Source organism: Schistocerca cancellata, chromosome 1, assembly GCF_023864275.1.
Source record: "Schistocerca cancellata isolate TAMUIC-IGC-003103 chromosome 1, iqSchCanc2.1, whole genome shotgun sequence".
Taxonomy (NCBI): Eukaryota; Metazoa; Arthropoda; class Insecta; order Orthoptera; family Acrididae; genus Schistocerca; species Schistocerca cancellata.
Genome location: NC_064626.1, coordinates 36789785 through 36815818, shown reverse-complemented (window position 1 = coordinate 36815818; position 26034 = coordinate 36789785). Strand labels below are relative to the sequence as shown.

Here is a 26034-nt window from a genome sequence, read left to right as displayed (position 1 = left end):
ATAACCAAGAAAGTTTGTGGGGGTACCAGAAATCAGTAGGCAAAGGTCAGGTTGTGGCTGTACACTTTCATGGTCTTTGCCATGGACAGTGATTGTAGTTCCACCCCAAAAAGAGTTACGGGCACTGAAATCCCCAAAAGTGTGGGGGAAGCTGAAAAACCAATGATTACAGTATATTATGACACCGTTGGGGGTGGGGAGGTTAACACTACAGTAGGTAGTATTCTCAAATGCTCTTACTCAAACAGCCAGAACCTCTAAATGTGTATTAAGAGGCAGAAGTTCACTACAAAGAGTGTTCTGAACATATGTGCAAACCCTGCTTGACAACCTGTCATAGGTAGCACGAGTCCTATAATACCCCTGCTATTAATGAAGGGCCACGGTCTGTGTTGGTGGAAACAGTCCCCTGAAGGGCAATATGGAAGGCAGGGGAAGTGTTTGAAAGATGTCATAGCTCAGCCTGGAGGTGGAAAAAACTGCTATAGATCCACTTTAGAATAATAACGTTGAAGTACAGTGGGGCCGTAAAGTGCCTTAGGGTCACGTGCTGCCACAGCTAGAGGGCATTAGCATCAATATACACGGGTTCTGGGTTCCAATATATGGTACAAACTGGGCCTCATGGGCCACCAGAATCTCTCCCTTGGTCACAGGAATGGAACAGGTGGGATTTGGTGGTGTGGGGGCTACCAGAATTTCCTTGTTTGATGACTTTAGATATTTCTTCTTAGAGTGTTTGCAGACCAGTGGAAACTCTGGAAGCAAGTGTCCCATGTCCCAAAGGACCTCTTTATGGCTAGGCAAGACAGAGGAACATGACTTGTCAGGCTGAGAGGTGGGGGACCAATGTCCCTGATGGGTGGGAAGTCCATGATTTTCAAGTAGGTGAGGTGGAAGTAGCAGGAGGAGAGTTGCCAACTATTGGGGGGGGGGGGAGGAGGAGGAGGAGGCTTGGTCAAGCAGCCCTGAAGCCCCACTGTAGAAGACCTAGCTGGTGAGAGTACTGTTGCCAAAACAGGCAAACATCACTTATCGGTGTATAATCACCTTGACCTTTTCAGGCCATTAATTTCCCTCACAGGCCAAGATGAAGGCACCTATAACAACCCATTGTCCTTTGGTCCCCTGTGTTCATGATGAACAAAGTGTACACCCCCTCACTCCAAGCTGATGCATAGCTCATCAGATTGCAAGAGCAGTTCTTGGCGGAAAATGATGCCCTGAATTATAAATATGTTATGCAGGAGTGACAGTCACCTGTATGTCACTCAGCTTGTTGCAAGCGAGCAGCACCTGTGACTGGAAGTGGCAGTCATCTCTAAAATGAAAAGTCGGTCAGTTTTGATCAAAACATCTCCTGCCCACAGACTTTTCTTGTATGTTCTTTTTTGGCCAACAAGGAATCCCCACCAGTCCTTATTCAAACCACGTGCTTACCAAGGAAGGGAACTTATTGGGTAATATCTCTCTGCATCAAGCGAGGTCTTTCCTTCCCTAGATACTGCTGGGATGTATGACTGCCAGTGGCAGATAACTTCATCTACTACATTTACAGCTCATCTGCTGTAGTGACACCACTCTGAATTGGAACTCTTCCCATGGGCGCCACCCAGCCTCACCAACGGCTACCTGGCCAGTAATGCAATGCTACAGGTGCAAAGATGGAAAGGCACAACATTTGGAGCATCCAGGGTGACCTTCCCTGCATGATACGCACTTCTGGAGAACTTTGGAAATAGTTGGAAAGTCAAACCCAAGAATGGGGACTATGTTTTTATTTAATGAGAAGTTGCGGAAAATGTTTGAAGTGAAAACTCGATTCCCAACCATAAGCTAGGTCCCAGCAATGTGTGCACCAGGAAAACCATCTGGGGAGGCAGAGGGGGGGGGGAGGGGAGGGGAGGAGGGGGATAATGGAAGTACAAGTTTGTAGCATGGAAAGGAAGTAATGCTGAAAAGCTGGGGACTCAGGATAGCCAAGCATTTATTCAGAAGAGCTGTGAACCACCTGGGGGTCCAGATCACCAGTTTTTCACAGTACCTTGCCCCCCCCCTGCGGGTCTGGGGGTTACAATAGGCCCAAGGTATTCCTGTCTGTCGTAAGAGGCGACTAAAAGGAGTCCCTCCCCCTCAAGGGGGTAGTTGGCGCCTGCGTTCGATGACGGACAGTTCCACGACCTATATTCGCAGTCGTTTCTTCCTTCTTTTGGTTGGTCCCTTTCTTTGTTCTACATCTCACTGTCTTCCTTACTCTTTCCCTTGCCTTCTTTCCCTTGCCTTCTTTCCCTTGCCTTCTTTCCCTTGCCTTCTTTCCCTTGCCTTGTCTAGTCTCCACCTCGACGTTTGAGACAGTCTGTCCTCTCTCTCTTCATTTTCCTTTTCTTCGTTCCTCCCTGTGCCCGCCTGAAGGCCGACCCACGTGTTCGCACACGTAGCCGGTGACGGGGTAACGCGTAATTCCCCGTCCTGGGTAGACAAGTAAGGCACGCATGTACCCCCTGGTAAAGGCCATGCCCTAGGGAGGGGTGACTGCCTGAGCTGATACCTTCTGACCATGCCGTCTGTTTCTCGGGAGGTGTGCCTGTAAACATTCACCTAAGGTGGGAGTGCCCTCTGAGAGGGTCCCCACAAGGAAGGAGTGCGCCATCGGAGATGCTGTCAATCATGGAGGATTCCTCCGCAATAGATTTCTCTTCTTCTCTTCTTCCTCTCTTTCTTCTCTTCTTCCTCTCTTTCTTCTCTCTTTCTTCTCTCTTTCTTCTCTCTTTCTTCTCTCTTTCTTCTCTCTTTCTTCTCTCTTTCTTCTCTCTTTCTTCTCTCTTTCTTCTCTCTTTCTTCTCTCTTTCTTCTCTCTTTCTTCTCTCTTTCTTCTCTCTTTCTTCTCTCCTTTCCCTCTCTCCTTTCCCTCTCTCCTTTCCCTCTCTCCTTTCCCTCTCTCCTTTCCCTCTCTCCTTTCCCTCTCTCCTTTCCCTCTCTCCTTTCCCTCTCTCCTTTCCCTCTCTCCTTTCCCTCTCTCCTTTCCCTCTCTCCTTTCTTCTCTCTCCTTTCTTCTCTCTCCTTTCTTCTCTCTCCTTTCTTCTCTCTCCTTTCTTCTCTCTCCTTTCTTCTCTCTCCTTTCTTCTCTCTCCTTTCTTCTCTCTCCTTTCTTCTCTCTCCTTTCTTCTCTCTCCTTTCTTCTCTCTCCTTTCTTCTCTCTCCTTTCTTCTCTCTCCTTTCTTCTCTCTCCTTTCTTCTCTCTCCTTTCTTCTCTCTCCTTTCTTCTCTCTCCTTTCTTCTCTCTCCTTTCTTCTCTCTCCTTTCTTCTCTCTCCTTTCTTCTCTCTCCTTTCTTCTCTCTCCTTTCTTCTCTCTCCTTTCTTCTCTCTCCTTTCTTCTCTCTCCTTTCTTCTCTCTCCTTTCTTCTCTCTCCTTTCTTCTCTCTCCTTTCTTCTCTCTCCTTTCTTCTCTCTCCTTTCTTCTCTCTCCTTTCTTCTCTCTCCTTTCTTCTCTCTCCTTTCTTCTCTCTCCTTTCTTCTCTCTCCTTTCTTCTCTCTCCTTTCTTCTCTCTCCTTTCTTCTCTCTCCTTTCTTCTCTCTCCTTTCTTCTCTCTCCTTTCTTCTCTCTCCTTTCTTCTCTCTCCTTTCTTCTCTCTCCTTTCTTCTCTCTCCTTTCTTCTCTCTCCTTTCTTCTCTCTCCTTTCTTCTCTCTCCTTTCTTCTCTCTCCTTTCTTCTCTCTCCTTTCTTCTCTCTCCTTTCTTCTCTCTCCTTTCTTCTCTCTCCTTTCTTCTCTCTCCTTTCTTCTCTCTCCTTTCTTCTCTCTCCTTTCTTCTCTCTCCTTTCTTCTCTCTCCTTTCTTCTCTCTCCTTTCTTCTCTCTCCTTTCTTCTCTCTCCTTTCTTCTCTCTCCTTTCTTCTCTCTCCTTTCTTCTCTCTCCTTTCTTCTCTCTCCTTTCTTCTCTCTCCTTTCTTCTCTCTCCTTTCTTCTCTCTCCTTTCTTCTCTCTCCTTTCTTCTCTCTCCTTTCTTCTCTCTCCTTTCTTCTCTCTCCTTTCTTCTCTCTCCTTTCTTCTCTCCCCTTTCTTCTCTCCCCTTTCTTCTCTCCCCTTTCTTCTCTCCCCTTTCTTCTCTCCCCTTTCTTCTCTCCCCTTTCTTCTCTCCCCTTTCTTCTCTCCCCTTTCTTCTCTCCCCTTTCTTCTCTCCCCTTTCTTCTCTCCCCTTTCTTCTCTCCCCTTTCTTCTCTCCCCTTTCTTCTCTCCCCTTTCTTCTCTCCCCTTTCTTCTCTCCCCTTTCTTCTCTCCCCTTTCTTCTCTCCCCTTTCTTCTCTCCCCTTTCTTCTCTCCCCTTTCTTCTCTCCCCTTTCTTCTCTCCCCTTTCTTCTCTCCCCTTTCTTCTCTCCCCTTTCTTCTCTCCCCTTTCTTCTCTCCCCTTTCTTCTCTCCCCTTTCTTCTCTCCCCTTTCTTCTCTCCCCTTTCTTCTCTCCCCTTTCTTCTCTCCCCTTTCTTCTCTCCCCTTTCTTCTCTCCCCTTTCTTCTCTCCCCTTTCTTCTCTCCCCTTTCTTCTCTCCCCTTTCTTCTCTCCCCTTTCTTCTCTCCCCTTTCTTCTCTCCCCTTTCTTCTCTCCCCTTTCTTCTCTCCCCTTTCTTCTCTCCCCTTTCTTCTCTCCCCTTTCTTCTCTCCCCTTTCTTCTCTCCCCTTTCTTCTCTCCCCTTTCTTCTCTCCCCTTTCTTCTCTCCCCTTTCTTCTCTCCCCTTTCTTCTCTCCCCTTTCTTCTCTCCCCTTTCTTCTCTCCCCTTTCTTCTCTCCTTTCTTCTCTCCTTTCTTCTCTCCTTTCTTCTCTCCTTTCTTCTCTCCTTTCTTCTCTCCTTTCTTCTCTCCTTTCTTCTCTCCTTTCTTCTCTCCTTTCTTCTCTCCTTTCTTCTCTCCTTTCTTCTCTCCTTTCTTCTCTCCTTTCTTCTCTCCTTTCTTCTCTCCTTTCTTCTCTCCTTTCTTCTCTCCTTTCTTCTCTCCTTTCTTCTCTCCTTTCTTCTCTCCTTTCTTCTCTCCTTTCTTCTCTCCTTTCTTCTCTCCTCTTTTCCTCCTCCTCCTCACCTCTTTTTTTGTACTCTCTAGACTTCTGCCCACAAACTGAAACTTGACCAGCCACCAGTGACCTAAGTACTACCACCTCCTCCACAGGTCCTCGTAGTTTCTCGATCTGAGGACGGAAAGGATTTTCCCTCTGTCAACCCTTTCATTATACAGAAGGGCGTAGATGCCAAAGCTGGATTTGTCAAGTTGCGTAATGGTACCTGGTTATTAGAAACTGAGAGCGCCTTTCAGGCACAGAAACTGCTTCGGCCCACACCTTTTCAACCAGCTCAATCTTGTCTGCCTCAGTACTGGCGCCCCTACTATACTTTCGGACACATCTCACACATATTCCCATTTAGACCTCTCTATATGTACTACCCAACTTGCACGCCGGTTTGAGTGGTATGCACTTTCTGATACACTTCCCGTGTGTTATACATCTCCTACATCTTGCCCCCTCTCCGTGCTCAACTAGTTGCAACATCTCCAAAGCAGACTGGGGCTCTTCTCTTCCAGGGCGACCTTTCAGGATCAAACCTTCTCGAGTTGCAATAGTCAGGTCGCCCATCTAACGGAAGTCATTCTCACTGCTGCTGAATATTCCATCCCTCACAATACTTCTTCTCCACGTCGCGTACCGGTCCACTGGTGGACCGCAGCATGTAGAGAAGCTTTACGTGCTCGTCGACGTAATTTACGCACCTTTAAAAGCCACCCTACAGTGGCGAATTGTATCAATTATAAAGAGATTACGTGCGCAGTGTCGTATTATTAAAGAAAGCAAGAAAGCCAGCTGGGCTGCTTTCACAAGCACCTTCAACAGTTCTACTCCTTCTGTTGTCTGGGGTAGCCTGCGCCGGCTATCTGGCACTAAGGTCCACTCACCAGTTTCTGGCTTGACGGTTGCGAATGACGTCCTAGTGTCCCCTGAGGCTGTCTCCAATGCCTTCGGCCGCTTATTCTCAGATGTTTCGAGCTCCGCTCATTACTACCCTGCCTTCCTCCCCCGCAACAGGCAGAGGACGCTAGGCCACCTAACTTCCGCTCCTCGAATCGTGAAAGTTATAATGACCCATTCACCATGCGGGAACTCGAGAATGCACTTGCCCGGTCACGGTCCTTCGCTCCAGGGCCTGATTCTATTCATATTCAGATGCTGAAAAACCTTTCTCCTGCAGGTAAAGGTTTCCTTCTTCGTACTTATAATCGAATCTGGAATGAGGGACATGTTCCCCCATGCTGGTGCGAGTCTATTGTTGTACCGATTCCTAAGCCAGGGAAGGACAAGCACTTGCCTTCCAGTTATCGATCCATCTCGCTTACCAGCTGTGTCTGTAAGGTGATGGAGCGAATGGTTAACTCTCATTTGGTTTGGCTGCTTGAATCTCGACACCTACTTACCTATGTACAATGTGGATTTCGTAGGCGCCGCTCTGCTGTTGACCATCTGTTTACCTTGTCGACCTTCATTATGAATAACTTATTGCGGAAGCGTCCGACCGCGGCTGTGTTCTTCGATTTGGAGAAGGCTTACGACACCTGTTGGCGGCGGGCGTTCTCCGCACCATGCATACATGGGGCCTTCGCGGTCGCCTCACTCTTTTTATTCGTTCCTTTTTATTCGTTCCTTTTTAATTGATTGACAGTTCAGGGTACGTTTGGGTTCTGTCCTGTCTGACACCTTTCGCCAGGAGAATGGGGTACCACAGGGCTCCGTTTTGAGCGTCGCTTTCTTCGTCATAGCGATCAATCCAATAATGGATTGCCTCCCAGCTGATGTATCAGGCTCCCTTTTCGTGGACGATTTTACCATCTACTGCAGCGCGCAGCGTACATGTTTCCTGGAGCGCTGTCTTCAGCGTTCTCTTGACCGTCTTTACTTCTGGAGTGTCGCCAATGGCTTCAGTTTTTCTGCCGAGAAGACGGTCTGTATTAACTTCTGGCGCTACAAAGAGTTTCTCCCACCGTCCTTACGACTCGGTCCAGCTGCTCTCCCATTCGTGGAGACAGCAAAATTTTTGGGTCTTACATTTGACAGGAAACTTAGCTGGTCTCCACATGTCATATTTGGCTGCTCGTTGTACCCGTTCTCTAAATGTCCTCCGTGTTCTCAGCGGTATGTCGTGGGGAGCGGATCGAACCGTCCTACTTCGCCTCTATCGGTCTATCGTCCGCTCCAAGCTGGATTATGGGAGCTTCGTATACTCCTCTGCACGGCCATCCATCTTACGCCGCCACAACCCCATACTGAATCGGGGTTTACGTCTTGCGATCGGAGCGTTTTATACTAGTCCCGTCGAGAGTCTTCATGCTGAAGCTGGTGAATTGCCACTCACCTACCGGCGCGATATACTGCTTTGTCGGAATGTCTGTCGGCTACTGTCAATGCCCGACCACCCGTCCTATCCTTCCTTTTTTGAAGACTCTCTCGACCGTCAATACGGGTTGTATGTCTCTGCCCTGCTAGCCCCCAGGAGTTCGCTTACGTCGCCTCCATCAACACCTTGATTTTTCACTCCCTGCAACCTTTCGAGTGGGTGAGAGCCACACGCCACCTTGGCTCCAGGCTCAGGTTCGCGTTCACCTTGACCTCAGCTCGCTCCCAAAGGAGGTTATCCTTGGTTCGGTCTACCACTCCCGTTTTGTCGAACATCGTTCGAAGTTCATCAACATGACTTTCATTTATACAGATGGCTCAAAGACCAAAGACTGGGTCGGGTGTTCCTTTATTGTCGGGGCACAAAGTTTCCGATACCGGCTCCATGACCATTGTTCGGTCTTCACAGCTGAGCTCTTTGCCCTCTACCAGGCTGTTCTTTACATCTGCCGCCACCGACATTCTGCTTATGTCATCTGCTCAGATTCCCTGAGCGCCATCCAGAGCCTCAGTGATCCGTATCTGGTTCACCCTTTCGTGCACCGGATCCAACGCTCTCTTCAGCTGCAGGTGGATGACGGTTCTCCGGTTAGTTTTATGTGAGGTCCTGGCCATGTCGGTATCCCTGGGAACGAAGCTGCAGATGCCGCGGCCAAGGCTGCGGTCCTCCAGCCTCGGACAGCTTCTTGTTGTGTCCCTTCATCAGATTGTAGCAGGGTGATTTGTCGGCGCATTTTATCGGTGTGGCATGCCGATTGGGCTGCACTTACGGGCAACAAGCTTCCTTGAAACATCTTCCCGCGGCTTGGACGTCCTCCTCACGCCCTTCTCGGCGGGAGGAGGTCGTTTTGGCCCGGTTACGAATTGGACACTGCCGGTTCAGCCGTCGCCATCTGCTGACTGCTGCACCGGCGTCGTTCTGCCCATATGGGCAATTGCTGACTGTCCGCCTCATTTTAACGTCCTGTCCGGATTTTAATACCCTGCGTCTTGATCTTGGCCTGCCATGTACTCTGGATGCCAATTTAGCAGATGAGCCAGGAGCAGCTGCTCGCGTTTTATCCACTTGACAAACCTGTCTAAGGACATTTGATTTTGCTGTTTTTTAATCATGCCTGTCAATCTGTCTTTTTTCGTGTTTTCCCTTGTGTTGCTGTTTTAAACTTGTGCCTCGCGGTGCATTCCTTACGTAGTCTGGGCGCTCCCTAAAACCACAAAAAAAAAGCAGTACCTTGTCAACAGAGAATGCTGCTGTATTTAACTGATTTTTGTGGAACACACTGTTACATAACTAAGTCATCAGACAAAGATTTAGCTACCCATTGCGTTAAATGTACCAGCAAGCCACCTGAATGAAAACCAAGAATAGTCCTCTCTAAATAAAAACTGTGACTGGTGAATGATCCCATTATGGTTACAGGAAGAAAATATCCTGGCCTGGCAGAGGACTGACAATGAATGATCTGAATGGAGGTAGGTTTGTGATGCTCCACAACGAAATAGGTTTCAATAGTTCCACACATCAGATATGACCACTTCTTTTTACTCAGGCATGTCGTATACATTCCACTCAAACAATAACTCGGAATATCACACCACCAGAAAGTTTAAAACGGTTTAACACTGACGAAAATCCATCCGAAATTGGTGCAAGATTACGAAATGTCCACTGCCACACTAACGGCAGTTCAGAAATGGTCGACTGAAGGGGATTCAGAAGTTGCAATCACACATTAACATATAGACAATGTTCAGAGTGATCTTCTACACAATCAACAATTCAAGGTGTTGGGAATAGGAGATGCCATAGGAAAATCATAAAAAAGAAAATTGTATTTTCAAAATTTCCTAAACATTCTTAATTACGCCCGTGGTGTGTTGGAACGAAATGGTGTCATCCTTGTACACACCTGCATGTAATGTGTAACTGTCTAAAGTTTCATTGCTGTACGTCCGTTAGCTATTGCTCAGAACTTTACTGAGTAGGATGTTTTGTCGCACAGTTTGCGAATTTAGAGATGGCAGAGATAGAGGAGAAGCACGTTGCATTACATTTTGCGTGAAACTCTAGCAGACATTTACAGACACACACAAGATGTTGCCGAAATTCTATTTTCATGAGTGCTCACGCCGCACTCGTTGTTCCGAATTGTTCACACGGCTTAAATATGCCAAGACGGAAGTTTATAATGACGCCCATTCAGGTTGCCCTTCGACGTCTACCGACAACGCTCATGTCAGGAACGTCAACGAAACTCTGCGTGCGAATCTAAGACAGACTGCCCGAGAGACTGCAGAAGAATGTAGCATTTCAGTTGGATCATGTCACAAAATCCTAACACTGCATCGGGTTGCCGCCAGGTTGGTCACACGGCTATGGAGTCAAGACCAGAAAGACCTTCACCTCTGAACCTATGAAGAGCTTTTGTATGGCTCAAATGGGTACCAGATGTTCGTTAGGATAATATTAACTGATGGTGAGGCGACACTTCACGCGACCCAGCAAAAGGCATACGAAGACTGCTTCCGGATATATAAACGGCATTTGGAGTGGTGTATCAATTGTGCAAGAGAGTATCTCTAAGGAAACCATGCACAGTTAGAAACTTTTGTGGACAAAGTTCTAGAATTTTTCAAGAGACGTCAGTCAGTGATCATGAAGAGTCGTCGTACTTCGACCATTAAGAGTAAGTCTTATGCAAGGTGAACATCATGTTTGTTTAGTATTAAAATGAAGTGCAAAAAGTAGTTCACTAGATTTTGGAGCTTATCAAACAATTAAACTGAGTTTTTGTTTGATAATTTGCTACAATGACAGGGCACATTGCTTCGTGCGAGGAAATCAGTAGCATCGTAGTAGGTGGCGCCCAGGTGCCATGCACCAGAGATTGCAAGTTGAACAGTAAATAAGAAGCATAATTTTTTTTATTCCAGAGAAAAGAATCACAATGCTTTTGACATAAACCTTTCAATGGAGAAAAATTCCTATGCAAGTTTTGGTCGCCAACTGAGTGGCGACAAACATGCGAGAAGAAGATTGGATTACAAACGGAAACAAATCACCTTATCAAGAAAGTGTACCTGCACAAGAAGCTGTTGCGGCAGTTGGCAATATATGTTGGAATAGCTGGTCATCATTGTGTACCAAATCTAATTATCAGAGTCACCACCACCAGTCTAGTTCAAGACAATTGCATCCCTTGGCTGTTCTCCTCTAGATCAACAACGTTGATATTCCCGCCAAGTATAGATTCGGACATCCTGCAACCGAACTTGGGGAATGGAATCTCCTCACTGGAAAAATGTTGTACAAAGTATACGGACCTAAAATGGATGGTGAAATATAATTGGTGCATTTATATCAAAAATACACTTTTTCTGTCAAGGCAAGAAATCCTCTTTACCGACACACTACATACACACTACATACACACACATACCACAAGCCACTGTACAGTGCGTGGCGCAGGGTACCCTGTATCACATCTTGTCATTTCCTTTGTCGTTTTCAGCTCCCTCCGTTTGCAAGTGAAACAGCAATTTGCTTGCATATGAGCCAGAATTTCACCTTTCTTCACTACATAATTCTTAAGCAACCTGTATATTTGGCGGGAATAGAATGGTTCTGCAGTCAGCTTCAAATTCCAGCTCCCTACATTTTCTCAAGAGTTTCTCGAAAAGAACATCGTCTTCTCTCCAGGGATTCCTGTTTGAGTTCCCAAAGAATCTCTAAAATTCTTGTGCTGTTCGAACCTACCAGCAACGAACGAGTAAACTGCTTCTGAATTGCTTAGATATCTTCCTTTAATCTGATCTGGAGCAGAGCGCAGACACTAACAGTATTCAAGAGCAGGTTGCATCAGTGCCCTATATGTCGTCTCATTTACAGATGAATCACATTTTCCCAAAACTTTTCCCAATAAACCGAAGTTGACCATTCGCTTTCCCTGCCGTAATCCTCACGTGCTCATTCCATTTCACGTACCTTTGCAACGTTATGCAGAGGTATTTAATTGACGTGACTGTGTGAAGCAGAGCACTACTCGCACTGTATCTTAATATTGATTTTGTTTTCCATGTTCATCTGCATCAATGTACACTTTTCTACTTTAGAACCAACTATAAATTTTGGCCAAGTCATCATCTATCATCATACTGTCATCCTCAACACCCTCCCATACTCCAAAGCATCAGCAGCAAACAGCAGAATGCTGCTCACTGTCCGCCATATCATTTGTGCGTATAGACAACAACAGCGGCCCTATCTTACTTTCCTTGGGCACTGCTGGCATTAACCTTGTCTCTGATTAACAGTCGCCGTCGAGAACGATGTACTGGGCTCTTTTACTTACGAAGCCTTCGTGCCACTCTCATACCTAGGAACCTATTGCACATGCTCTGACCTTCGTTAAGTGTTACTAATGTTTGTAGAGTCCTGTAGCCTACTCGTTCCTTTCACCACACGTGAGATTATGTACAAAACTGAGGTTGCGTATGAAAACTTAATTGACGTCAGACATACGAAAAGTCATTCTCCGAGTGGATTAGCAAATCTTAGAAGTATTTATCACCACACACCACCGGGCAAGCTTAGAAGGGAAGGTTCCCATCTGAATTTAAATCTGAGACAGATGGCGAACATGACAGAAGGGAACTATGGATATGACTCCCGCTCTGGACCAAGAACTGCCTCACTACAAATAACCAAGCACTTATATTTTCATCCTCTTCTTTTCTTGTTAAGTCTCCGAATAAATACCATAAATGTATTTTTGGATTGCGCAGACGTTTGCAGCTTGCTTACACACTAGCGAGCCTTGCTTGCTCCAGCCCACAAATCCGTCCCTTTAGAGTAAACAAAGATGTGAACAGCATATGTTTAGAGCCTTCCAGTGTCACCCATTTATGTGAATTATTCTTCCGCTCGATTTGTCAGGTTTCCTCCACACAAGCCATAGACAGTGCACGTCCGCGTGTTCAGATGAGTCGTTTCCAATTAGTACACAGTATTTCGACGACCGACATGATCGTCCCCTCTCAGTGCCACAAGTTTAGTCGTCTCATGTCCTCGCCACCCAGACTCAACCCTAAGAAAATAATCTGGTCGGTCGTCAAAATATCGTAAACAGAACAGATTGGCCGAATACAGACACATATCGTTAATTGTCTGTATGTAAACAGCGTGCAGCTCCTGAACACGACAAACCTCGATAGGCCCTCAGGGAGATCGCTTATGAGGGGCAGTGCACGCCAGGAATGGCTCTGTGATGTTACATGGACGCTTTGATTAAACGGATACTTCATTTATAATAAAAGGTATTTCGAGGCTTAAGAGGTGCAACCAACCGATGAGCAACGAAGTTATTTCCAAGCCATTCTGATGAAGAAAACAAAAATGGTTCTTCCTTTAGGATGACAGTTCTCACAGCAAAGTAACGTAAAATCGAGGTGTTTTGGTGGATTTGGACCACCACGCATGTGTCTGTGGTAAGAAACTTTATCCAAACCCTTATGGGAATCCATGGCCCTGTTTCTCTTTCACTGTGTGTGGTTGTGGCGGGGGGGGGGGGGGGGTGGAAGGAGGGGAGGGGAGACATGAGGAGGAAATCTTATAAAAAGACACCCATTCGCTCACTCCCACCTCACGTTGACACACACAACCACTCGATCTCACAGGCCTTTCATACAACAGATCAGGCGAAAGGTGCTACACCTGGAAACAGAAGTAAAACCACAGGAGCTGAAAGAAAGGTACGAGGAATGCGTCTGGCTGACCAGTTATAAAAACCGTGGGTGAGGCAATCGCCCAGATAACACGTCAACAACAACTCCCTAAATCTTTTGGAGAGAAGTCTAACAGATCTCTGAACCTTATAACTCTTGCCACATTCGTTTGAATGTTGCTTAAAATAGAGGGCACGTATGTCAGGAAATCCGCTTCTGCCCTCTGATCTGAAAGTAAAACACACTCTAATAAAATGTGGTGGACGGTGATCTGTATGCCACAAGCAGCTCATGTCGGAGGGTCCTCTCGCCTGAGCAAGAAGTCATGCGACAGAGCTGTGGCTATGTGTAGACAAGTAAGGAGAACCTCGTCCCGCCTATGTGGAAGGATGGTGGTACACTGTGCTCACATAGTGGTCTTCACTATGAGCAGCTTGTCAGCTGTCAGTTCCTACCACTAGTCTTTCCATCGACGCATGACTTTTCACCTCAGCAGTGAGACAATAGCATGCAAGGGGAATGGCACACGAAACTAACCAAGGACTACAACACGACTCCTCCTTGGCTGCTACAGCCACTCTTTCGTTCCCCACAATACCCGTGTGCCCTGGCGCCCAGCAGAGTGTCGCTTCCTTTTCCAGGCTTTGTGGCCAGAGGAAGGCGTTCTGGACATCCTGGAATACTTTATCAGTTGCATACAAGCATTCTAGAGACTGAAGGCAACTCAGGGGAAGGGGGGGGGGGTTGAAACATGAGATGTGCCATGCCTGCTAAATTCCTCATCTCCTCCAAGGCCCTAAGGATCATGGAAATTTGCCATCGAATACAGTGAAGTCTGGAGACAACCGAATTTAGAGGACAAAATGTGGGAAAACGGAGGAACAAAGAGTCCCTCTGTTTAGCCCCATCCGTGCATACAGCCCCATAGTTGGAGTGCTCATTTATGTCAGCGAACAGCGTATTAAAACAGAAGCTTGAATTAATCACTCCTGTACTGCACTAAATCTGGAATTGCTCAGGGCCCATGTAGTAACCAGGGTGGGAGTCAGTTAAACCACAGATCTGAGTCCATACGAACCCCACACCTTGGGATGCAACAAACATTTTGCACAGATCCCAAATGGCCTCGCTGCCCACAGACAATTAGTAAGGAGGCGTTTCATAGCCAGACAGTATTGGTACAGTATGCATGGGAAGTGGGTGTAGCAAGGAACCTTCACTGCTAATGTAGTGCGATTAGTTGCCGCCAGATGGTACGTGGTAGTTCCCCAGCATCTCATCAGCACAGAATAGGTGTGGCTCTTGTCCTGTAACTGCCCGTAGGCAGCCAGAACCCCTCATGGTAGAGATTCACAGATTTTCAGGTACAAACGCCTCGCTGGCCTGTAAACTGTGCACCGAAAGTAAAGTCCCCCCCTGCGGGTCCAGGGATTAGAATAGGCCCGAGGTATTCCTGCCTGTCGTAAGAGGCGACTAAAAGGAGTCCATCCCCCTCACAGGGGTAGTTCGCGCCTGCGTCCGGAGACGGACGGTTCCTCGACCTATTATTGTGGTCTTTTTGGTTTTTCACTTCTCGTTTCTTCCTTCCTTTTGTTGGTTCCTTTCTTTGCTCTTCTCCACCTCACTGTCTTTCTTACTCTTTCCCTTGACTTCTCCTTGCCTTCTCATTGCCTTCTTCTCCTTGCCTTCTCATTGCCTTCTTCTCCTTGCCTTCTCATTGCCTTCTTCTCCTTGACTTCTCATTGCCTTCTTCTCCTTGCCTTCTCATTGCCTTTTTCTCCTTGCCTTCTCCTTGCCTTCTTCTCCTTGCCTTCTCTGGTCTCTGCCTCGGCGTTTGAGACAGTCTGTCCTCTTTCTCCCTCTCTCTCTTCTTTTTCCTCTTCTTCCTTCCTCCCTGTGCGTGCCTGAAGGCCGACCCACGCGTTCGCACGCGTAGCCGGTGACGGGGTAACGCGTAAGTCCCCGCCCTGGGTAGACATGTAAGGCACGCGCGTACCCCCTGGTAAAGGCCAGGCCCAGGGAGGGGTGATTGCCTGAGCTGATACCTTCTGACCATGCCGATTGGTCCCTCCGTCTGTTTCTCGGGAGTTGTGACCTGAGGTGTAAACATTCACCTAAGGTGGGAGTGCCCTCTGAGAGGGTCCCCACAAGGAAGGAGCGCGCCATCGGAGACGCTGGCAATCATGGGGGATTCCTCCGCAATGGATTCTACTCCATCTCTCTCGACTTCGACCCACAAACGGAAACGTGACCAGCCAACAGTGACAAAAGTACTACCGCCTGCCCCACAGTTCCTCGTAGTTTCTCGATCTGAGGACGGAAAGGATTTTTCCTCTGTCAACCCATTCGTTATTCAGAAGGGCGTAGATGCCATAGCCGGAGCTGTCAAATGTTGTACCAGGTTGCGTAACGGTACCTTATTACTAGAAACTGAGAGTGCCTTTCAGGCACAAAAACTGCTTCGGGCCACACTCCTGTACACGTTCCCTGTCCGGGTGGAGGCCCACCGAACTTTGAATTCGTCTCGTGGTGTAGTCTATACTAGCTCCCTCGACGGATTGACTGACGAGGAGATTCAATCTTTCCTCGCTGAGCAGGGCGTGACGGCTGTCCATAGGGTCATGAAAAAGGTCAACAATGACCTTGTACCGACCCGGACACTTTTCTTGACCTTCGATAGTGTTGAGCTGCCATCGCGCATCAAGGCGGGCTACGAGGTTATTTCTGTTCGCCCCTATGTCCCGACACCTACGCGCTGCTACCAGTGTCAGCGTTTCAATCACACTCGACAGTCTTGTTCCAATGCGGCTAAATGTGTGACTTGTGGCAGGGATGCCCATGAGGGTGACTGTCCACCTCCGTCTCCTCGTTGTGTGAACTGTCAAGGTGACCATGCCGCATCCTCCCGCGACTGTCCTGTCTATAAGGAAGAACGCTGTATCCAAGAAATTCGGGTCAAAGAGAAAGTGTCCACCTCGGCTGCTCGCAAGCTATTGGCTAGTAGGAAGCCCGCGCTGCTCCCAGCGGGGAAATAAAGTACTGTCCTCGCCTCTCCTCGGACTACCAGGGAGGTAGCAACCCAGACATGCGATCTGACCTTCAGCACCACGGTCGTCCGTCCGGCCAGTGCTAAGATCGCGCGGTCGACGTCTCCTCTTCCTCCCATCACCCCACAAACACCAGCCCCTTCCTCAGCTTCTGCTAAGACGAAGACCCCGAAGTCAGATGCATGGGCCTTCAAGAAGGAACCATCCCGTGCAGACTTCCTCCGTACCTCGACCTCCCAGCCTTCGACCGGTACTTCCACCAAACGTCCTTCCAAGAAGTCTCATAGGAAGCACAGTTCTCCTTCTCCGCCACGGCGCATTTCTTCTCCTGCGCCACCCAGCGGTTGCCGCCCCAGGCCGTCATCCGTTTCGCCTTGCCGCACCGCTGGTAGCCGTACATCTGGCCGTTCACCGGCGGAGGAAGCTCCCCCTCCCGGCCATCCTCCCGAGATGGCCGATGACCCTATCGACCCAATGGACGATGACTGTCCGCCTACTGATAGCGGCGGCAGTGCTCGCTCGAAGCCAGGCCCTAAGCGGCCTTCGAGGTGACCCCTTCTATCATCTTCCTTTTCTTACGATGGCACTTATTCACTGGAATATTGGCAGCAGTCGCTCCAACCGAGAGGACTTGAAGTTGCTGCTCCGCTTGCACCGTCCGCTCGTCGTAGCCCTCCAGGAAACGAAGCTACGCCCATGCGATCACATTGCCTTGGCACACTACACCTCTGTGCGTTTTGACCTACCCCCTGTGGTAGGTATCCCAGCTCATGGAGGGGTTATGTTGCTGGTCTGGGATGATATTTACTACGATCCCATCACGTTGCACACCGGCCTGCAGGCAGTTGCCATCCGCATTACTCTCCCCACTTTTACGTTTTCCTTTTGTACCGTTTACACTCCATCGTCATCTGTCGTTACCAGGGCAGACATGATGCAACTTATTGCTCAGCTACCTGCACCATTTTTGTTAACTGGAGACTTCAATGCCCACCATCCCCTTTGGGGCTCTCCAGCATCCTGCCCGAGTGGCTCCCTGTTAGCAGAACTTTTCAACCAACTCAATCTTGTCTGCCTCAATACTGGCGCCCTTACTTCTCTTTCGGACACATCTCACACCTATTCCCATTTAGACCTCTCTATATGTACTCCCCAAATTGCACGCCGGTTTGAGTGGTATGCCCTTTCTGATACATATTCGAGCGACCACTTCCCGTGTGTTATCCATCTCCTGCAGCATACCCCCTCTCCGTGCTTCTCTAATTGGACCATCTCCAAGGCAGACTGGGGGCTCTTCTCTTCCAGGGCGACCTTTCAGGATCAAACCTTCACAAGCTGCGATCGTCAGGTCGCACACCTCACGGATGTCATTCTCGCTGCTGCTGAATATTCCATCCCTCACACTCCTTCTCCACGTCGCGTACCGGTCCCCTGGTGGACCGCAGCATGTAGAGACGCTTTACGTGCTCGTCGACGTGCTTTACGCACATTTCAACGCCACCCGACAGTGGCGAATTGTATCAATTATAAACGATTACGTGCTCTGCGTCGTCGTATTATCAAAGAAAGCAAGAAAGCCAGCTGGGCTGCTTTCACAAGCACCTTCAACAGTTTTGCTACTCCTTCTTCTGTTGTCTGGGGTAGCCTGCGCCGGCTATCTGGCACTAAGGTCCACTCACCAGTTTCTGGCTTGAAGGTCGCGAATGACGTCCTTGTGGCCCCTGAGGCTATCTCCAATGCCTTCGGCCGCTTTTTCGCAGAGGTTTCGAGCTCCGCTCATTACCACCCTGCCTTCCTCCCCCGCAAACAGGCAGAGGAGGCTTGGCCACCTAACTTCCGCTCCTCGAATTGTGAAAGTTGTAATGCCCCATTCACCATGCGGGAACTCGAAAACGCACTTGGCCGATCACGGTCCTCCGCTCCAGGGCCAGATTCTATTCATATTCAGATGCTGAAGAACCTTTCTCCTGCGGGTAAAGGTTTTCTTCTTCGTACATACAATCGCATCTGGATTGAGGGACATGTTCCCGCATGCTGGCGCGAGTCTATTGTTGTCCCGATTCCTAAGCCGGGGAAGGACAAGCACTTGCCTTCAAGTTACCGACCTATCTCGCTTAGCAGCTGTGTCTGTAAAGTGATGGAGCGAATGGTTAACTCTCGATTGGTTTGGCTGCTCGAGTCTCGACGCCTACTTACCAATGTACAATGTGGATTTCGTAGGCGCCGCTCTGCTGTTGACCATCTGGTTACCTTGTCGACCTTCATTATGAATAACTTCTTGCGGAAGCGCCCGACCGCGGCTGTGTTCTTTGATTTGGAGAAGGCTTAAGACACCTGTTGGAGGGCGGGCATTCTCCGCACCATGCATACATGGGGCTTCGCGGTCGCTTCCCTCTTTTTATTCGTTCCTTTTTAATGGATCGACAGTTCAGGGTACGTGTGGGTTCTGTCCTGTCCGACACCTTTCGCCAGGAGAATGGGGTGCCACAGGGCTCAGTTTTGAGCGTCGCTCTCCTCGCCATCGCGATCAATCCAATAATGGATTGCCTCCCAGCTGATGTATCAGGCTCCCTTTTTGTGGACGATTTTACCATCTATTGCAGCGCGCAGTGTACACGTGTCCTGGAGAGCTGTCGTCAGCGTTCTCTTGACCGTCTTTACTCCTGGAGTGTCGCCAATGGCTTCAGTTTTTCTGCCGAGAAGACGGTCTGTATTAACTTCTGGCGCTACAAAGAGTTTCTCCCACCGTCCTTACGACTCGGTCCCATTGCTCTCCCAATCGTGGAGACAACCAAATTTTTAGGCCTTACCTTTGACAGGAAACTTAGCTGGTCTCCACATGTCATATTTGGCCGCCCGTTGTACCCGTTCTTTAAATGTCCTCCGTGTTCTCAGTGGTATGTCGTGGGGAGCGGATCCAACCGTCGTACTTCGCCTCTATCGGTCGATCGTCCGCTCCAAGCTGGATTATGGGAGCTTCGTATACTACTCTGCACGGCCATCCATCTTACGCCGCCTCAACTCCATACAACATGGGGGTTTACGACTTGCGATCGGAGCATTTTATACCAGTCCCGTAAAGAGTCTTCATGCTGACGCTGGCGAATTGCCACTCACCTACAGGCGCGATATACTGCTTTGTCGGTATGCCTGTCGGCTACTGTCAATGCCCGACCATCCGTTTTATCGTTCCTTTTTTGACGACTCTCTTGACCGTCAATACGGGTTGTATGTCTCTGCCCTGCCACCCCCTGGAGTTCGCTTTCGTCGCCTCCTTCAACACCTTAATTTTTCACTCCCTGCAACCTTTCGAGTGGGCGAGAGCCACACGCCACCTTGGCTCCAGGCTCAGGTCCGCGTTCACCTTGACCTCAGCTCGCTCCCAAAAGAGGTCACCCCCGGTTCGGTCTACCACTCCCGTTTTTTGGAACTTCGTTCGAAGTTCATCAACATGACTTTCATTTATACAGATGGCTGTAAGACCAGTGACGGGGTCGGGTGTTCTTTTATTGTCGGGGCACAAAGTCTCAACTACCGGCTCCATGGCCATTGTTCGGTCTTCACAGCTGAGCTCTTTGCCCTCTACCAGGCTGTTCTTTACATCTGCCGCCACCGACATTCTGCTTATGTCATCTGCTCAGATTCCCTGAGCGCCATCCAGAGCCTCAGTGATCCGTACCCGGTTCACCCTTTCGTACACCGGATCCAACGCTCTCTTCAGCAGCTGGTGGACGTCGGTTCTCCGGTTAGCTTTATATGGGTTCCTGGCCATGTCGGTATCCCTGGGTACGAAGCTGCAGATGCCGCGGCCAAGGCTGCGGTCCTCCAGCCTCGGACAGCTTCTTGTTGTGTCCCTTCGTCCGATTTTAGCAGGGACATTTGTCGGCGCATCTTATCGCTGTGGCATGCCGATTGGGCTGCACTTACCGACAACAAGCTTCGGGCCTTAAAACCTCTTCCCGTGGCTTGGACGTCCTCCTCACGCCCTTCTCGGCGGGAGGAGGTCGTTTTAGCCCGGTTAAGAATTGGACACTGCCGGTTCAGCCATCGCCATCTGCTGACGGCTGCGCCGGCGCCGTTCTGCCCATGTGGGCACTTGCTGACGGTTAGACACATTTTAATGTCCTGTCCAGATCTTAACACACTGCGCCTCGATCTTAACCTGCCAAATACTTTCGATGCCATTTTAGCGGATGACCCACGAGCAGCTGCTCGTGTTCTTCGTTTTATCAATTTGACAAACCTCTGCTAAGGACATTTGATGATGCTGTTTTTTAATCCTATGCCTGTCAGTCTTTTATAGTGTTTTCCCTTTTAGTTGTTGTTGTCAACTTGTGCCTCGCGGTGCATTCTTAGAGTAGTCAGGGCGCTAATGACCATTGAAGTTGTGCGCCCTAAAAACCACAAAAAAAAACGAAAGTAAAGTCAAGCCTGCATGTAAGCCCTGTAAAACGGGAGCAGATATCTCACACGCTCCCCAAAACCTGTGGCTAAGAAACTTTAAAATGTTTAGTGTCTTCTGGGAACTTGCCTTCAGGTGTGGTAACCACAAACCTGTGGCTAAGAAACTTTAAAATGTTTAGTGTCTTCTGGGAACTTGCCTTCAGGTGTGGTAACCACAATATACACACACACACACACACACACACACACACACACACACACACACACACACTATTCTCTGCAGAAAATGTAAAGGCGGTGTTTGCAGCCCGCTCCTAATCAATCAATCCTCTCTACTTTCACTTGCAACTGACGTTTGCTGTTGCAATACCGAAGGAGGAACAGAACACTGCAAAATCATTCACAAATAACGAACATTGTATGGCACTCCTTACCATACATATACTGTTTATGGATATGGCGAAGATGGTAGCAATTACAACACTGCCTTGAGCGACATCCTCCTGCTCGAAACTATTCGACAACATGTCAACGACTTGGAAATGAAAAAAAAGTGCTTCAATAATAACTACTGCATAAAGGAAGGGAGATCACCACAGAAGCCCCATTGGTGGGGCTGCCTTACAATATGGTGTCTCCAAGACGTGTCGTATATTTTACCGATAAAGAATGAGGCTATTTGAAAGGAAACCCTGCTGTATAGCGGTCTCTTGCAGGGTCTCGTTGCCGACAATGGATAGCTATCTCCTGAATCGACACTGAGAGCGACTTACGAGCTGCCTTGTATCTAACACTCAGACCAGACCTCCGTTAACCATTCGCTCCAAGGCCTTGCCTATACAGCTCGTTAAGTCGACGCTCCAGTAACCACTGTGAAACGTTTGGTACTTTCCCGGTTTGAGAGGAGGCACCAAAATTCCCTCTTTCCATTTGCTGGGAAAGTTGCTTGTCTGCCTTATCAAATTAGACCACTTCGGAGGACTTCCTTTGACGCTGGTTGCAAGTTTTGCAGCATGCTGTACGGGTTTCGTAGTGACTGGCACGGTATCACAAGCTGCGAACAGTGCAGAGTCAAACTCTCTCACGCAAAGTAGGCAATTTTAGACCTCTTAATTGCCAGACCTTGTGTCCAACTCAGCGTTTTCCATGGTGTAGCGGTATCCCGGCTGACAGTGGCACTAGTCAGCGCAAATTGCTCTGCCATTGTCTGAAAAAATGTCTCCAGATGATGTCACAGCCCTGCAGGAGTCACAGTAGCAGTTAGCTCCGCCACTATCACAGACCCAGGCAGCACATAGCAACCGTAATTGTGAACATAGGAGACACTGTACTTCTTCAGCAGTGAGGCTGAGGACTACACTCAAGATCATGTACCACAACGAATACCTATTGAGTTAAGTAACCTTTCCATTCTTATAAATAAAAAACCCACTTAATGTGTGTGTGTGTGTGTGTTATTTGAAGAGTATACCAGCCGCCAAACAACCTCTTCTTGCTCCTCCTTAGTCTAGACGACATGAAAGTCAGACTATTTCCTTCCTGTCTCCATTAGCAGCCAGTTCTTTGACGTCTATTTTTGTTTATATTGGGTAGGTTTCGGAGCCACAACCACCAAGGTGGTAGAGGCAGTGCTGGATGGTGGGCCAGTTCAAACCTTTGGAGGTTCAGGGAGTTCTGCAACATCGGTAACTGCTGCCTTGTCTGGCGTTCTGGGAGGAGGTATGGGCTACGAAGTAACTCCAGCACCCAAGTGCATTAAGAAACACAGCTGGTAGTAGTAGTATTAGCAATAGGGATCGTCATTCATGTAGCAGCATCGGTTTTCCGGTTTGGATGTTGAGAACTGAAGTAAAGGAGGCAGCTGCATAGCCTTGTAGATCTTTTTGGCTTCACCATATGGGAGGCACTTTCATGTTTTTATCTTCTGCATCTTCCTTTCTTCAAGGAAGACACTGCAATCCATACTCCAGACCAGGAGATCCCCGGAGCAATTTACAAACTTCCAAAGAGATGAACAACCGACTCCTTCAAGGGCAGTCGTACAGCATTTGCCCCAGGTGGCGTCTCCCTTTCAGGAACAGTAGTTAGTCCCAAGTGTTGGTATTTAAAACGGCGCATTGTGTTCATGGAGAAAAAATCCACACATATAGACTATGGAATACCGCCTTAACATGCTCTAGAAGTTTCGTGTTGTTGATAGTCAGTGTAAAGGGGTCTGATTGCACTGTATCACCACCAAACCATTCAATTAGGTTTATCACACCAATAATACCTTCCTGGCGTCACCCACTGTGCAGTTCATTTTCTATTGTATACTCTATGGGGCATTGTGCTGGATGTCGTTCACTTGTTGTGAACTAGCCGTTTCTACCAACAGCGTGCCATTTGGCTAGGGTTTGACAGATTTTAATTTCCAGCAAAACTCTCTAAACCTCTTTATACGCAGAATAGTGTAACTTTATCAAAACTACTCTTTGCATTTAACTATTACAAGCACATTCAGACAACCAGCATGCATCTCTTACTGTTAACAAAGCCTGCTGGACTGGTTGGTTGAGTCCTGTTAGACTGGGTGTTGGTACCTACCAGTGGTTGGTTGGTTGGGTGGTTGGTTGGATTATAGGGACCAGACTGCTATGGTCATCGGTCCCTTTTTCCAAAACTTGAAGACACCCACACAGAAAAAAACGAATAATGGAGATAACAGACGACACATCACAAGAAAGAGACCAGACAAAAGGAACTAAAATCACACAGTGTGTCAGTGGTTGGCCTACCATAGAGCTAACCACCGAGAGACACATCAAAAACTCACTTTAAAATCGTAGGCCAAAGGCCAGAATCAACACAAAAAACATTCACTCAGATTAAATGATAAAAACCCCTTGCCCGAATAAAACGCAAAACTAAGCCTGCCATGGCAGTGTCATCAGTTTAAAGGGCAGGGAGCATATCACGCAGCGCTAACGTCTGCCTGAGCACACTTAAAAAGTAGACAGGCCAACAAAATGTGGACCACTGTCAAAGCTGACCGCATCGACATAGAGGGGGTCCTCGTGCCGCAGTAAATGGCTGTGTGTCAAGCGTATGTGGCCAATGCAGAGCCGACGAAGGACTACTGAGTCCCTGCACGTGGCTCACAGGGATGACCGCCACACATACGTCGTCTCCTTGTTTGGTGTGGTCGGGTTGCGCCATTCCGTGTCCCAAAGTCCGAAAACTTGGCGGCGTAAGAGCGCTCGTGAATGAGGCACCGGGATGCCAATGTCCAGAGATGATTTACTGGTGGCCTGTTTCGCCAGGCGGTCAAAATTTTCATTGCCGGGTATCCCAATATGGCCTGGGGTCCAAACAAGGACCATAGAGCGGCCGCAACGGGCAAGAGTTGGCAGGGACTCCAGGATAGCCATCACCAGGCGAGAATGAGGGAAACACTGGTCGATACCTCGTAAACCGCTCAGGGAGTCGCTACAGATTACAAGGGACTTACTGAGCAGGAGGGGATATACTCCAGGGCATGAAAGATTGCAATTAGTTCAGCAGTGAAAATGCTGCAGCCAGCCGGCAATGAATGTTGTTCGTGATGGTCCCCTAGAGTCAGTGTAACCGACACGACCAGCAACCATCCAACCGTCAGTGTAAACGACGCCACAGCCCTGAAACGGGGCAATCATGGATAGAAAACGGCGGTGGAAGGCCTCCGGAGGGACAGAGTCCTTAGGGCCCTGTGCCAATTCGAGCCGAAGGCAAGGGCGGGGCACACACCACGCGGGTGTACGCAGAGGGGCCCGGAAAGGAGGTGGAAAAGGAAAAACCCCAAGCCCGGAATAAAGCTCTCTGACGTGGACCGCGATCGTACAACCCGACTGGGGCCGACGTTTTGGGAGACGGACGACCGACTGCGGGAACAGAAGACGATAATTAGGATGCCAGGGCAAGCTACATATATGCGTAGCATAAGCAACCAGTAAACACTGGCGCCGTAACCGAAGTGGAGGGACATCCGCCTCCACAAGTATGCTGTCCACAGGGCTGGTCCGGAAAGCACCAGTCACAAGGCGGATCCTGCTGTGAAGGATTGGGTCCAGCACCCGCAAAGCAGTTGGGGATGCTGAACCATAAGCCAGGCTCCCATAATCCAGACTAGACTGGATTATCGCCTGGTAGAACCGTAAGATGGTAGATAGGTTGGCGCCTCAGCTGGTGTGGCTCAAGCATCAGAGAGCATTAAGATGCCGCCACCATCTGTTTAAGCTGCCGAATATGTGGGAGCCAAGTCAACTGGGCATCAAAAACCACACCCAAAAAGACGATGTGTCTCCTACAGCAAGAAGTTCGCTGGCAAGATAAAGCTGCAGCTCGGGATGAACTGTTCACTGCCGGCAGAAATGCATAACGTTGGTCTTGGCAGCCGAAAACTGGAAGCCACGTGCTATAGCCCAAGACTGAGCCTTGCGGATAGCACCCTGCAGCCGATCTTCAGCAGCTGCAATGCCAATAGAGCTATAGTAAAGGCAGAAGTCGGCAGCATGTAAGGAAGCCGAGACAGACGTTCCCACCGCCGCAGCGAGTCCGTTAATCATAATTAAAAACAGGCAGATACATAACAGGCACCTGTGGTACCACGTTCTCCTGAACTCGGGAGGAACTATGGGAAGCCGCGACCTGCACACGGAAGGTGCGATGCGATAGAAAATTGCGTATGAAAATCTACAGCGGATCCGGAAGACCCCAACCATGAAGCGTAGAGAGGATGTGATGGCGTCATGTAGTATCGTACGCCTTCCGCGTGTCGAAAAAGACAGACGAGGTGCTGATGGTGGACGAAGGCCGTACGGATGGCTGACTCCAGGCTCATGAGATTGTCGGCGGCAGAGCGGCCTTTACGGAACCCACCCTGAGACGGAGCCAGAAGGCCAGTGGGCAATTTTCAGAAGCGAAACAAAGAGCAAAATGATCTGCCAAGCGATTGGCAATTACGTCGGAGTCGGTACAAACTGCTCCATTCAGTGAGAGTGCAGGGACGCTGACAGGGTTCTGACAGCCATAGAGGCGTCTGATCTTGGCCCAGACCTGCTATGGAGAGATATGGAGGCAAGTGGTGGAGACATATCGTTCCCAGCACTCCTGCTTGCGTTGACGGATAAGGCGGCGGGCCCGCGCATGCAGCTGTTTGAAGGCGATGAGGTGTTCTACGGAGGGATGTCGCTTGTGACGCTGGAGCGCCCGCCGGCTATCTTCAATTGCCTCAGCGATCTCAGGCGACCACTGAGGCACAGTCCTCCGCCGAGGGGACCCAGAAGAACGGGGAATGGCAGATTCTGTGGCAGTAGCGATGCCAGTGGTGACAGTGAACCACCGCATCAATGGCTTCATTAGAAAGAGGCGCAATAGCGCCCTTGGATGAGAGTATGTCCCAGTCAGCCTTATTCAT

At 48.9% G+C, this 26034-nt stretch overlaps 1 protein-coding gene across 1 annotated transcript in view; it reads right to left on the bottom strand.

The window, feature by feature from the left end:
* Nucleotides 1-958: 958 nt before the first annotated feature.
* LOC126088443 (uncharacterized) overlaps nucleotides 959-26034 on the bottom strand; it is a 165715-nt gene continuing 140639 nt past the window's right edge. Inside the window, exons 3-5 of the mRNA XM_049906588.1 lie at nucleotides 4955-5058; nucleotides 2685-3302; nucleotides 959-1006 (exon numbers count right to left, since the gene is read on the bottom strand). Of these exons, the coding sequence (XP_049762545.1) occupies nucleotides 959-1006; nucleotides 2685-3302; nucleotides 4955-5058 (770 nt within the window). The remainder of the gene's footprint in view (nucleotides 1007-2684; nucleotides 3303-4954; nucleotides 5059-26034) is intronic.